Source organism: Dendropsophus ebraccatus, chromosome 6 (assembly GCF_027789765.1).
Source record: "Dendropsophus ebraccatus isolate aDenEbr1 chromosome 6, aDenEbr1.pat, whole genome shotgun sequence".
In the NCBI taxonomy this organism is placed as follows: Eukaryota; Metazoa; Chordata; class Amphibia; order Anura; family Hylidae; genus Dendropsophus; species Dendropsophus ebraccatus.
The window spans coordinates 124,645,356-124,660,391 of NC_091459.1; the positions used below are offsets into that span (position 1 = coordinate 124,645,356).

General features: G+C 42.5%; 1 protein-coding gene across 1 annotated transcript; it reads left to right on the plus strand.

Moving 5' to 3' along the window:
• The first annotated feature begins 24 nt into the window (after nucleotides 1-24).
• On the plus strand, nucleotides 25-14,833 carry LOC138796003 (adhesion G-protein coupled receptor F3-like). Its single transcript, XM_069975850.1, has 7 exons — nucleotides 25-153; nucleotides 3,298-3,497; nucleotides 3,999-4,181; nucleotides 5,522-6,895; nucleotides 12,842-12,880; nucleotides 14,580-14,615; nucleotides 14,723-14,833. Exons 1-7 carry the CDS (start codon nucleotides 36-38, stop codon nucleotides 14,801-14,803), a joined length of 2,031 nt encoding a protein of 676 aa, XP_069831951.1. The 5' UTR covers nucleotides 25-35; the 3' UTR covers nucleotides 14,804-14,833.
• Nucleotides 14,834-15,036: the final 203 nt, after the last annotated feature.

A 15,036-nucleotide genomic window follows, 5' to 3' on the forward strand; every position in this document is an offset into this window, starting at 1 on the left:
TTTTTTATTTTTATTTGACAGGTAGTAGGACGGACATGAATTGTTACTCGCTGGCTCCTCCACATCCGACCAATGACACAAATTATACCTGCACATTCACCAATAATGCTGGACAGCAGAAGCAAAATTCCATCCCTGTGACTATTATCCAAGGTACGTACTGTGGATCAAGGGTGTACTGGGAGTCTTGACAAAATAGGATACGACCTTGGGGATCAAAGTCTTAAGGCCCTATTCCACCAACAGATCTGACAACAGATTATCTGCCAAAGATTTGAAGCCAAACCCTGGGGTGGATTTGAAAAGAGGAGAAATCCAGTCTTTCCCTTATGACCTGATCTCTGATTATAGTCCGTTCCTGGGTTTGGCTTCAAATCTTTGGCAGATAATCTGTCGTCAGATCTGTTGGTGGAATAGGGCCTTTATTTCTTAGAAGCCTTCTTGAAGATGATTGGTAAAAGAGATCATTGGGCGACCAAAAAAGCAGTCCGAAATTTGACCTACTTTGGACAAGATTTTCTTCGTATGGGAATATCTCTAAGAGCATGAAGTGGCCCCTGATGCAGGTCTCCATATACTCTAAAACTCTCACACATCGCTTTTTATTCATTTCACAGTGAGATGGTCTTGGTTAGGCTAGGTTCACATTGAGTTTGTCCCATATATTTAGTGTATATATAACTGTATGAAAACTCCTGATGTATTGGCTACACATGTTCTTAGGCTACCACCACCAGGTGAAGGCCAAAAGAGTGTTCTTTCAAGCTCTGCTTGGTTGACTATCCAACTTACTATGCAAGTATCCAATGGGATGGGTGACAGATACTACCGTATAGCATCCATCACAAACACATATTTTTATCAAATACCTCAAGTGACATCACTGTCCCTTTGTGAACCCTATCACCGGACCTTCTTCCTTTTCTTCCTGAGCCTCCTTCAGAATAGTGATACTGCTGAAAGCTATCCAACAAACATTTTGTATACAAATGGTTGTTGTCAGTAGTACCACTGTTCGCCAGGGTCATCAGGGGAGAAAATAAAGGCAAATCCACCGATCCAAACTGATAAAAGGACATGATTAGAAACTATGAATGAAAGTAACATTTCTAGAATTGGTTTGGTAGTGTTCAAGTATATTCTGGCGTTATATATAATAGTTTCTCAACATTTTACAAGAAGTGCTTACATAATCTGTATCTTTAAAAGAGTACCGGAGAAGATGAGAACTCCTGAAAGAATAGGCAAGGCTCCTCAGGGGCTGTGCTCCACACTTTAAAAAAATCAATACTTGGCCTCGTTTTCTTCCTTTACCATTCATATGTCTGGAGTGGCATTGACATCCTTAGGGCCCTATTCCATCGGACGATTATCGTTCAGATTACCGTTAAATCGTTCGAATCTAAACGATAATCGTTTGGTTGAAATGCAGTTAACGATTAACGACCGAACGAGAAATCGTTGATCGCATTATAAGACTTGGACCTATTTTTATCGTTGCTCGTTTGCAAAACGTTTACAAATCGTTCGCATTGAATAAGACGTTGTTCGGTCGTTCGCAATAGATATGAACGCAATAGCGAATAAATAGCGTAGAAAAATGATCGCAATTACGATCATAAGTAACGCTTATCGTTCCATGGAAATGAGTGAACGTTTTCAGGTCTTTCGCAATAGCGGTCGTTTGAGATCGTTAATCGTTAACGATTATGCAAACGATAATCGTCCGGTGGAATAGGGCCCTTACCACTAAGTCAGAACACAACACAGGAGGTGCTAACAAAGAACAGATGCATCAGTGCACTTGAGACCTTACTACAGTTTTCTTCCGCAAAAGGAAGAAAGACAGGGTCTCTTTACTTAAAGTGACACCGTCACCTCCTTTTTGCATTCTGACATCTCTACACAGGTGTAAAGGGTAAATTTAGCGATTTTCATACCTTATTTTATATCATACGTCATGGTGCTTGTTCAAGTAAAAAGTCATCTTTTATCAACTGCAGATTGTGCTAAATGGGCGGACCACAACGCCACAGTTGGCCCCGCCCCCTCGCTGGCCATTGGAACAGGCTGGCCGAAGGGTCTAGACCCCACCCCCTTTACGTCAACCAATGGCGTCAAGAGGGTGGGGCCAACAGTGTAGTTGTGGGCGGGGCTAAGTGGCGCTAATGCCGCGAGGCCACGCTCACTTAATACAATCTGTAGTTGATAAAAGGACACTTTTTACTTGAACAAACACCATGACGTATGATATGAAATAAGGTATGAAAACTGCTAAATTTACCCTTTCCACCTGTGTAGAGATGTCAGAATGCAAAAAGGAGGTGACAGTGTCACTTTAAAAGGTCTGAATTCCAAAATAAATTGAGATCTGAACTATATCTGGGTCTGATGAAGAAGTCATGTGCACTACTAGAGGTTATTTGGGGTTATACCCTCAGGGGTGTTCCTCAGGGGCGTGGGCTAAATAAAGGAACATACGGACATGGAGAGAAAGGAGCGCTGCACCTCACACCTATGGCTGACATTTATGCCTCTCGGCTACATTTAAAAACCAACGCCAGGATGTTGGTATATAATTTGATCAAACCATATTGCCTCATGTACCACGTGCACGTCCCCTGGCCCACACGAGTCCCTACTCTGACTCCACACTGTGTCGGTCTGCGACCGACAACCCCACAAAGCGAGCGCAAGCAAGGAAGGGAGGCCACGGAATGGCCCTGCAACCCCACTGTCACAGGACCAAACTACAAGCGCCCCCTCAAACCCAGCAGGCGCCGCTGGGGAAGAGAGCGGCCACCAAGCAACACAAGTGTGAACAAGGTCTTATTACTCACCACTGCATCGGAGGTAGAATGGGAGAAATAGGAGGTACTAACCATGTGTGCACAGGTGCTTCCTGCTAATTGGGGTCGCATGGGTTTTACCAGGAGGAGTGCTAGACACTCAGAAAAGGGAGAAAAGTAAAATATGGACATGGAGAGAAAGGAGCTGCTGCACCTTACACCTCTCCCAAATCTCCCCAAATCTCTTTAGGGTTTCTTTACTTTAAAAAGGTCTGAATTCCAAAATAAATTGAGGTCTTAAATATATCTGGGTCTGATGAAGAAGACATGTGTACTACTAGAGGTTATTTAGGGTTATAACCAGGTGTTCCTCATGGGTGTGGCCTAAATAAAGGAACACACCACTGTTAAAATCTACCCAAAGTAATTTCTCAAAAACTGGTTACATCTTTGTCTATTTACAAATCTTTTATGTAATATTTTTACAACCTCTCAATTTTTTTCATAGTGGGAGACAAATTTTGTGGAATTAACGCAAACTATGGTGTGATCTGGAATCTTACCAAAGCTGGCATGTCGGCCACTGCAATCTGCCCTTCGGGGAAATCTGGATATCTGACCCGGGCTTGTTCAACAAATGGAACATGGTCGATGGTGGAGGATGACTGTATAAACCAGATCTTGTATGCGGCTCTAACCAGTATTCAGGTAACATCATCATTATATTGCACTTACATGTTATTAACATTTGACTTTATGCTAAATTTTTGAAGAAATTTGGTTTGAAAACCCTAATTTCAAAAGCCCCATAAAAGGATTCAGTGGCTCGAACAGAGAGGGTTTTGCAGGACCCAACATGTCTATACAATTAATAAGCAGCTAAATGATTTTAGTGGGTTATGTGTAATGCCTCATTTAGCCTGTGGAGGCACTGCAGGGAAATGTAATCATTACTGCAAGACACCACAACAGTCTCCCAGCAAGTGTAATAAGAATATCTTCAAAGGATCCTTCTAACAAAAAGAGTATGTCAAAGTTAAAAAAAAAAAAAACACTTATCGTACAATATGAGCATTAGTGTTTGTCACCATCCTCTTCAAGGCAAATGAAAAGATCATTGTTTCTTGAATTAGAAAAGACTTAAACGATATTGTTATGTTTGTTTTATTAGACTGTATAGATTGATTAGAGTTTATATTGTTTTGGCAGACACTGGAGGAAGGTCTGGGAAATTCTCAAGAAAAAGTGCCAGAAATAATCCAACAGATGACCAACAGCAGCGGGACATCGGTTACCAATGTAGCAGAGGTGTCCGCAGCGGTCAACATACTGGGAACCATCTCCAGAATAGCTTCAGAACTCAATAACTCATTTGATTTTAATGTAGTTACAGTAAGTTATAAAACTATTTTTCTTTCAATTAAAAAATAAAATCACAAAAAGGTGTCGAAAGGCCAATGTAACAGTAAATAACGTGAACCAATGGCCTTCGATCACTGAAGCTTAGTATAAGCTCTTATGGGGCAGCTGGGTTGAAGGAGGTGAGGAAGCTAATGGCAACATCAACGCCACTAGATCTTCAGGAAAGCCGACTATAGCACCATGAAAAATCCAAGTACAAACTCAAAGTAAATACACAGTGAAGTATAGTAAATAACTTCTCAGTATGAATGTTACTAAGGCTGCAGATGATCTCCGTCCTTACCTCCAAAAATCAGTGACAAGCACCTGGCTTGGTTGTCACTTATGTTTCCATGTTCAAACTTAAGGATAAAATTGAGATCTCTTTGCATATTCAAGAAGATTTCTGAATTTTGTCCTATAGAATCCATATTGAGATCCTTTCGTATTCCCCAATAGAATAGACTTTTGGGCTTTTAGAGGAAAGTTTTAAGAGGTCCCTATTGTACTGCATTAGGATGTATGCACACTACGGAATCTGCCCGGATTCCGTCGCTCGCTCCTGCTCCCACTCGTGCCCGCACATCTCCACCTGGGCCAGGGCGATTCCACCTGACGGCCGGGCCGATTCCGCCATCTGCCAAAAGAATTGAGATGTCAATTCTTTAAGTGGACAGCGGAATTCGCTCGCCCATAGTCTATGGGATGGGCGGAGAACAGGTACAAGCGACGGAATATGCCGAAACTTATCTGTGCGGATTCCGTAGTGTGAACCCATCCTTAGGGAGTTCTTTCAATCTTGGAACTAAAAATTTTGAGGTGGCTGGTAGGGATTCAGTAGCAGACATGTTCTTCTTTAATATTGTGATCTCCATTAGTATTGAGCGGAGTTGCCGAACTGGTCAGGTTCGGCAATGTTCTCCAAACCTGAATGCTCGGCATTTGACTCACAGCAGATGCAGAAGTTAGATGCTATCCTAGGGAGCCCTTGAAAACATGGATACAGCCACAGGGCGGAATCCAACTTCTCAAGCTGCCAGAAGTCAAATACTGAGTGTTCGGCTTCGGAGAACGTCGCCAAACCTGAACAGTTCCTCTACACTAAACTCTACACGTATATTATGAAATATGCAGGACTAGAAAAAATAGTACCACGTCTACAGGTTGAGTGTGCTATTGCAACTCCATCCCATTCACCTCACTTTAGTCAAGCTGCAATACTAGACACAAGCCATGGACAGAAGTGGTGCTGTTTGTGAAAAAAAAATCATCCATATTTTTTTAATCGTAAACTCATTCAGTCCCACTGACCGTTCTTCTAATAATTCCAGGGTTTTCTCAATGTTGCCAGCAACCTCACAGACCCCGGCTATACAACTCTATGGAAAGAGCCCAAAAGTCCTCCGGCTTCTATGGTGTTACAGTCAGTGGAGCAGTTTAGCCAGCTTCTTCGGGCAGGTAATGGCTCCTTTGAAATTAAGCTAGAAAACATCCAGTTAAAAGGCAGTGCTTATATAGTGGGGCAAGCTGGACAAGACTATAAGAAGTCCTTTGATAAACTTGGTGTGAGCATGTCCATAGATCAGGAGACCATATCTTCACTTCTGAAAACCAATGAGGTCAAGATCACCAGCGTAGCCTTCAACACCCTCGGTAGCCTCCTATCAAGTACAAGTAAGAAGTTCAATGGTTCACAACTGAATAGCCGTGTCCAGTCAACATCTGTCCGAGTATCAGATTCCACCTCTTTTTCTACGAGCATCTCAATGTCTTTCAAGACTAACACGACAGATTCAAGGTATTCTCAACATTGTGTCTTCTGGGACTTCTCTATACCAGGTCCTGGTGGAGGTTGGTCAGATGTTGGCTGTACCTCGAGTGTGGAGAACAATATAACCCGCTGTAGCTGCAACCACTTGACCTCATTTGCCGTACTCATGTCTATAGATGCCATATCCTTGCCTCTGATTGAGGAAATAACCTATGCTGGACTTGGGGTCTCCATACTTTCTCTCTGTGTCTGTGTCTTGGTGGAGTGGTATGTATGGAAATCCGTAGTGAGGACAAACATCTCATATTTTCGACACATGTCCCTGGTTAACATTGCAACGTCCCTACTATGTGCTGACATCTGCTTCTTGTCTTCGGCATTTCCATCCGTCATCACCAAGAAGGTCATTTGCCTCTCAATAACCTTCCTAAATCATTTCTTCTACCTTGCCCTCTTCTTCTGGACCTTTGCCCAGAGCGTAATGCTCTTGCATCAGTTGCTCTTCGTCTTCCACCATCTTAGAAAGAGAGTTTATGTTTCCCTGTCATTTTCTGCTGGATATTTGGTCCCAAGCCTCATAGCCGCCGGCACATTTTTGTATTTCTACCCCAAAGGTAGATATAGACACGAATCACTATGTTGGTTAAATCCAGCAACTGGCGCCATCTATGCATTCGCTATACCTGCCGGATCTATCATCGTCTTCAACTTTATTACTCTACTGGTTGTCATCGCCAAGTTATCCCGCCCTTCTGTTTCTGATAAGAACCATCCAGAAGACAGAGATACAGCTAAGAGCATCATGAAGGCCATCTTGGTTTTGACCCCAGTTTTTGGACTGACATGGTCCTTTGGGTTTGCTCTTTTAACAGACCTTGATTATTTGTCCAAAGAGGTATTCACATATGGATTTTCTGCAATGAACGCTTTCCAGGTAAGTTTCATTTAATATGGAGAGATATTATACATGATCTAATAACTGTTAGTATATAGCTCCTTGGATTCTCACATTGGCCCCTGTCTATTGCGGGGATCATAAACCTTACATGATAGGTTCTATTTCTTAGAAAGTCAGCTAACCTATCATGTTCTGGAGAAGAAACAAGAAGAGAGAGCTTTATAGGCAGGAGGTTAAAGATGTTTATGTGCTGGGGTATAGTGATCACCTTTTGGTATAGTGATCATGTACAAGAACTTTTTCTGATCACTCTGGACTTTCCTTGTGAGACAACCTTTCTAACCTGCACCCCTTCCTAGGCATCTGTAACCCAAGTTTCAATATAGATGAACAATGGAGGTATTCCATCGACTATGTCCTCAAATAATACAGGATTTGTGATAAAACAACAAATATACTGGATCACACTTTTCAGGAAGAAAATATCTTGTCTAAAATTGCCTGCATCTTATACTCTGCAGACACGACCACTGAACTGTGCAGCAAATGATAGGTGGATAGGGGCACAGTCCTCTCCCTTCTGCTGCGGGGTGTCGATCAATGAGATGAGTGTCAGGTGGGAGAGAAATCTGGAGGTAATGTGAATTACCTCTAGATTCCTGCATGTAAAGACTGTGAGAAGAGTGTGCTACTGATACTGTAGGTAGGACAATCTGTATTAAAATGTGTGTGTCTGTGTGTGTGTGTGTGTGTGTGTGTGTGTTTGTCTGTAGCTGAGTTGTGTATATATTTTGATGTACCAGAGCTGGTTTTGTATGATGTAGCAGAGCTGGTTGTGTAGTGTATGATGTAGCAGAGCTCAGTGTACATAATGTAGCAGAGCTGGTTTTGTATAATGTAGCAGAGTTGGGTGTTTATGATGTAGCTGAGCTGGTTGTGTATGATGTAGCAGAGCTGGGTGTTTATGGTGTAGCAGAGCTCAGTGTGTATGATGTAGCAGAGCTGGTTTTGTATGATGTAGCAGAGATGGTTTTGTATGATGTAGCAGAGCTGGTTGTGTATGATGTAGCAGAGCTGGGTGTTTATGGTGTAGCAGAGCTCAGTGTGTATGATGTAGCAGAGCTGGGTGTTTATGATGTAGCAGAGCTGGGTGTTAATGATGTAGCAGAAGTGGTTGTGTATGATGTAGCAGAGCTAGTTGTGAATGATGCAGTAGAGCTAGGTGAGTATTGTGCATGCTGCAGAATCTTGTATGTTTGTCATAAAGAGTGTTAAAGTGGCCCTGTCATTTAAATAAACTTTGACCTTTTCACTGCCTTAGACCGCCAGGGAACTTTTTTCAGGCAATCAGTTGTCTAAACCAGGAGTGTGTCTTATAGTCAGGTGCATCTTATATAGGAAAAAATACAATACTTTATTTTTACAAAACACACGTTTTTGGGGTTTCGCCAACCTCTTTCTCACAAGCAGAAAAAACATACACAGTACAAAAATGTATTCTTGTTATAAGCCATTGTATTGCATGCGGTGGATTCTTTGGCCATGTTCCCACACTATTTTTTTTAAAAATAAATAACGGACATTGTTGCAGACTGCAACACCGGGTGCAATTTTTGAATTGTGAAATAACATTACTTTCAATAGAACAATGGCCGCAGTGTACACACTCTCTATTCTATGCATCCACACAGAAAACTCACATATCTATTTTGTGCGGCTGCTATTCAGTGAACAGCAGCCACACAAAATAGCCCATGCACGCAATGTAAAGTATGGCTCCCCGCTCCCGGACGTACTTTACATTGTTCTCTATGGTTAATTAACAGTAACGCAGTACTGGCTGGATAAACATCACAGATAGCGGCCGCTGTTTTTACAGTGTGTGAACTCAGCTTTTTATCTTAAAGCGTAACTGTCATTTCAGGGCCATTTTTTTGAAAACATTAAATATCAACAGAACAAGCGATTTTAAGAAACTCTGTAATAGGTTTTATAAACCAAAAGAGTTTCCTTCTGGACTGAAAAAGCAATCTCCCAGCCTCCCCCTCACTTCAGAAGAAGCAGGATTTCTGTCTCCATTATGTGGCTATGGAGAGGGGAGGGGCTGTTAGGAGTGACTAAGCACGGAGCAGTCTTGCAAAGCACAACACCCTGCAATCTTCTCTCAGTAAGTTCATAGATAAGCACTGACCTTTCTGACCCCAGAATCCTGCGGTTTAGGTGCCCAGACAGTGTACAAACAGCTGACCTTCATGTCACCTCTTCCTGCTCCCTCATCTCCCTCAGCCCCTCCCCCCTTCATAGGCTTACAATGGAAAGAGCAGAACCTGTCTTCACTGGCTTCTCTGTAATGAAGACGTGTTTGCCTGATAATGCACAGATAAGAAGTCAGGGGGGGAGGCTGTGAAATTGCTTCTTGAGTACAGAAGGAGGCTTTTTTGGCTGATAAAACCTATTACAGAGTTTCTTAAAATCGCTTATACTACTGATTTCTACAATAAAAAAAATATGACAGTTACGCTTTAACCTCTTAAGGACATAGGACGTACCGGTACGTCCTATGTCCTCATTAGCACTTCAAAGCGGGGCCGCACGGCGGCCCCGCTTTGAAGTGCCGCGATCCCGGGTGCCGCGTGTAGCCCGGGACCGCCGCTATTAGCGGGCACGGTCCGATCGCCGTGCCCGCTAATTAGCTAATCGGAGGCAGCTGTCAAAGTTGACAGCTGCCTCCGATTACCGGAGGCAACGTTTCCCTGGTGTCTAGTGGGGGAGATCGCTCCTCCGGGACCTTGTCCCGGAGGAGCGATCTCCGTTACTGATGCCGGCCGGGGACGCGTCCAAGATGGCGCCGTCCTCGGCTCGGCACTCGTTTGTTTCCGGCTGCAGCAGCCGAAAGCAAACGAGTGCCGATCTCATGGATCTCTGCAGCATATCTATGCTGCAGAGATCTCTATGAGAGATCAAAGTGTATATACTAGAAGTCCCCCAGGGGGGCTTCTAGTATATGTGTAAAAAAAAAAAAAACGTGTTGTTAATAGTAAAAATCCCCCTCCCCTAATAAAAGTCTGAATCACCCCCCTTTCCCCAGGTTTTAAATAAAAGTAAACAAATAAATAAATAAATAAACATGTTTGCTATCGCCGCGTGCGTAATCGCCCGAACTATTAATTAATCACATTCCTGATCTCGTACGGTAAACGGCGTCAGCGCAAAAAAATCCCAAAGTGCAAAATTGCGCATTTTTGGTCGCATCAAATCCAGAAAAAATGTAATAAAAAGCGATCAAAAAGTCGTATATGCGCAATCAAGGTACCGATAGAAAGATCACATCATGGCGCAAAAAATGACACCTCGCACAGCCCCATAGACCAAAGGATAAAAGCGCTATAAGCCTGGGAATGGAGTGATTTTAAGGAATGTATATTGGTTAACAACGGTTTGAATTTTTTACAGGCCATCAGATACAATATAAGTTATACATGTTATATATCGTTTTAATCGTAACGACTTGAGGAACATGCATAACAAGTCAGTTTTACCCCAGGGCGAATGGCGTAAAAACACATTTCCCCCAAATAAAAGAAATGCGTTTTTTTTTCAATTTCACCACACTTTGAATTTTTTTCTGGTTTCGCAGTGTACTTTATGCAAAAATTCAGCCTGTAATTGCAAAGTACAATTAGTGACGCAAGAAATAAGGGGTCATGTGGGTTTCTAGGTGGAAAAATGCAAGTGCTATGACCTTTTAAACACAAGGAGGAAAAACCGAAAACGTAAAAACGAAAATGGGCCATGTCCTTAAAGGGTTAAAAAGGTGTTGGTCCATCCCCAAAATGCGTCATGCTTATTGTATACCTTGATAGATAATAAAAATATATGTGCGATTAACCACAATTCCAGTATTCTTGCGGACCATGCTGATGGGATGATGCCTCCATGGTTCTTATATATTGGAACTTACCTTATAGACAAGCAGGAGGACTGAAGTGTATCCAATTGTTTTCTTTGCAAAAGGCCCAGGTACAAAAGAAGACTGTAGCACCTTATCTCATCACTAAAGGAGTCCTATATTATTAAAGGGGTTATCCAGCGCTAGAAAAACATGGCCACTTTCTTTCAGAGACAGCCCCGCTCTTGTCTCCAGTTTGGGTAGGCTTTTCCTGCTCAGTTCCATTGAAGTGAATGGAGCTTAACTGAAAACTGCACCTGAACTGGAGACAAGAGTGGTGTTGTCTCTGAAAGAAGGTGGCCATGTTTTTGTAGCACTGGATAACCCCTTTAACAAGAGCTGCAATCAGGAGGATATGCAAAAAAAACAGGGGGATGACCCACTCACCTTTGACTAAAGGTTCACGTAGATAATTCCAATAGTCCAGGGGGAAAAAAACAGCACTCTGTAGGTTATAAAATCTTCCTATTTAATAAAGCAAATAAAAAACAATACACACCATGGAACTTTAACAAAAAACAACACTACATGAAATGGAAAAGAATAATGATTGATGCGTTCCGGATATATTAATCCTTAGTCACAATCACTTGAATATGAAGATTTTATGACCTACAGGGACTGTTCTTTTTAAAAAAAAATCAGAAATATACAGTCGATCCCAGTTCACCATACAGAATATCCCCCTCTCCAACCAGATCCATTATTAGAGATCTTGTTGGCGGAGAAGGATTAGGGAGAACACTGTGTAGTGTACTTTTGCTCCTGTAAATATGGAAGCTGCTTATTAAAGCAGAACTATCAGCAGGTTAGATAAATCTGAGGAGGAGGGCATGTGTTACCTTCCTCCTTGGCGGCGTTCCCCCTCTGTTAGTCGGAGTAATATTTGATCCGGAGCACCATTAGGAGCACTGCTGCCTAACCTGCTGATAGTTTCCCTTTAAACACATGACCTAGTAATAAGACTCTCACTTTGCTAACTATGTTTACTACCAGGGATATGGTTGTGACTCTGGTACCAAGTTATAATAATACTAACCATAATGCCACTAGTGACTAGTATTATTTGCTGGTATATACACACATAAATGTCCACCTACATATACATACTATGACAGACACACATACACTGTGGCACTTACCATCTCTGCTGGATGGATGTGTCTGGGCACAGCAGCACAGGACTGCTCCAGACAGCAGTCAAGTGCAGATATTGAGAACCTCTCTTCTTTTCCCTGTCTGTATATAATATTATGCTGTTTCCCATCTGCTTATGAGAAGTAAATCTCTCCCCTGTAATGTTCAGTCTTAACCAGCAGATGTCAGCTACCTAACTTACCAAGAAAAATGAGGCAGGGGGACTGAGGGCAAAAAGGGGGGGGGGGTATTATTCGCATAATGCCTCTATGTCTATGCCCCTGGACTCACATCTCAAGGAAGAATCCAAAGAATGGATTAAAAATGAATGCCTTTTTTTTTTTTTTTTTTTTTTACCGATTAGATCCAGATACTAACACATGTTTCCATCTTTTAATCTTTATATTTGGTGATTGTAATTTTATATTTTTGTACATTGTTTTGGGGGCTGCCATCTTGCCTGAGCTGTTTTTAACAGCATTTAGCGACATGCTTTACAGCGATCCATGTGGACATAGACAAAATGTCCTATTCTTTGTATGGGACACACTTGTAAGCATGCTCTGTGACCTCTGTGACCTGTGCAGAGGTCATTCTAAAGGGGAGGCTGAGCTGTGAGCTTAAATTATTGTCTCTATCTCCTAGTGTCACCATTCACTGTAATTCTGAATATAAATAGATAATAAAATAGAAAATTAGAGAAAAACATTTGATTATATATTTCCTGAACAATAACCCATAGGGAAGGGATGTTTGGACTATGTTTTCCAGAAACTTTGCCCCATTGTCCATAGGTTGCATCTAGTATTGAATATTATTTTATCTGTTTGCATATGCTTTCTATTACATTTATCTTATACAGTGCTCATACTTTTATTTATATATCTGTTTGGCAGGGTTTCTTTATCCTAATAACTTGCATTACAGAAAGAAAGGTAAGCTTGATATATCAACATCACAATATACGTTCTGGATGGGTTCAGGGTTTGTATAAATTAGGGATGGGTGGTTCGTGAATGATCAGTTCAAAATAAACTACTCTAAGTGATCTAAATGATTTAGTTCACTTAGGGTACTATTACACAGGACGATAATCGATTATCGCTCCGTGTAATAAATGCAACGATCAGCCGAGGACAACGATAAGCGGCTGATTGTTGATATAGGTTAGAACCTTTTTTTGTTGGGCGCCGACCGCGCATCGCTACGTGTAATAGCGGTGCGTGGCCGGCGACTAACAATATACATTACCCATCCACGTTCCAGGGCTGCTCCTGCCGTCTGCTTCTCCCGGGATCCCGCGCGCTCTAGCTTCATAGCGGCCTGTGAAGCTAGAGCGCGCGCAGGACCCGGGGAGAAGTGGACGGCAGGAGCAGCCCTGGAACGTGGATAGGTAATGTATGCCAGTTTAGCAAGGGCTGCAAGGACATCGGTAACGGTCCTTGCAGCTCTTGCCAAACGATTATCGGCTGTGTAATAGGCCCAGTAAACTAGCAATGATCTAGCAGATCGGCGCTCGTTTACAGGTAATATCGGACCCTGCCTGGCCTGTGTAATACCACCCTTACCTGGCAAAGATTAGTTCAAAATGAACTACAGACAGGGGGCGATAGAGAGTCGTGTCCAGAAGCCAGGAGGGACAAAAGTTCCAGCCCAGCAGCTCCAGCTGTCACTGTCTCACAGCTATTTGCTTTTCAGCCCCTCATCAGAGCCGTATTACCAGCTGCTGCTGCCCTAGGCGCTAAGCCTGCAGACGCATCAGGATTTTCTAGTTTCTAAACATTATATTGATATCTGATGAGTCTTAGAGTCCATTTACACAGAAAGATTATCTGACAGATCATCTGCCAAAGATTTGAAGCCAAAGCCAGGAATGGATTTGAAAAGTGGAGAAATCTCAGGCTTTCCTTTATGACCTGATCTCTGTCTGTTTCTGGCTTTGGCTTCAAATCTTTGACAGATATTCTTTCTGTGTAAATAGACCCTTAGGCTATGGTCACACGCTGTATGAGACTGGCCGTTCCGTGACCCGGCCAGGTTACAGAACGGCCAGTCTCATTAAAGATCATCCCAGCCGGTACTGCAGTACCGGCCGGATGATCTTTAGCGCTGCTGAGTTCTGATGCAGGTGCATCCAAACACGCCTGCATCAGAACTCTCTATTGCACACAATGGAGCAGGCGGCCGGAGCCACACACTCCATAGTGTGCACTGACAGGGTTTTCTGCGGCCGCTATTCACTAAATAGCAGCTGCAGAAAACTGACATGTCACTATGTGTATATGCTGCGGCCGGGATTCTATAGACGGCAAGGTAACGTATATTTTCATAAAAATCACAGCCGTTGTTGCAATCTGCAACAACGGCCGTACTTCTACAAAAATATACGCAGTATAAACATAGCGGACTCTGGGTCCACTGAATTTACCATTTTTCTCGCTAAAAAATGATAAGGAAACCTAAGACAGCCCTGAGCCCGCGTAGGTTTCCCTCCGTGCGCAGGATTTATGTAGAGGCAGTGCACCTCATGTGGCTCCTATTGTGTCCAATGTAGATTACTCCACCAGGCGCACCTCCTGCATGCAGCACCGATATCAATAATGCAATGTAATTTTTTGCTCAATCTACATTTAGGTGCGGGAAGTGCTCTTCAACAGGCGATCGTCATCCGTGAGTCTCACGCTTTATTATTATTATTGGGATGATTCTATGTATACCAGACTGCTGAAATATAATAATAAACATGCCCTGTATAAGATATATTTTTTGTTTAATAGCAAACGTCCACAACCGCCACTACGATGTCCACCTCTGAAGCCCCCAGCAAGATGGCAGCCTCAGTCAAGAAGAAGAAATGATGGTAACTGCGAGACTGGTGTCAGCTCCGATCCCCTCACCCATCTGTAATATCACTTCAATAAAGCTGAATATCAGTTATATATAAAATGTCTCATATTTTTGATGTGTGAAATGTTGTCTATAACTATTCTTTTTATCCATCTATCTCTGTGTATGTATGTATATATCTTTTCCATACCTATCTCATACCTATCTTTCATCTATCTCTCTATCCAACATCTATCTATCTATC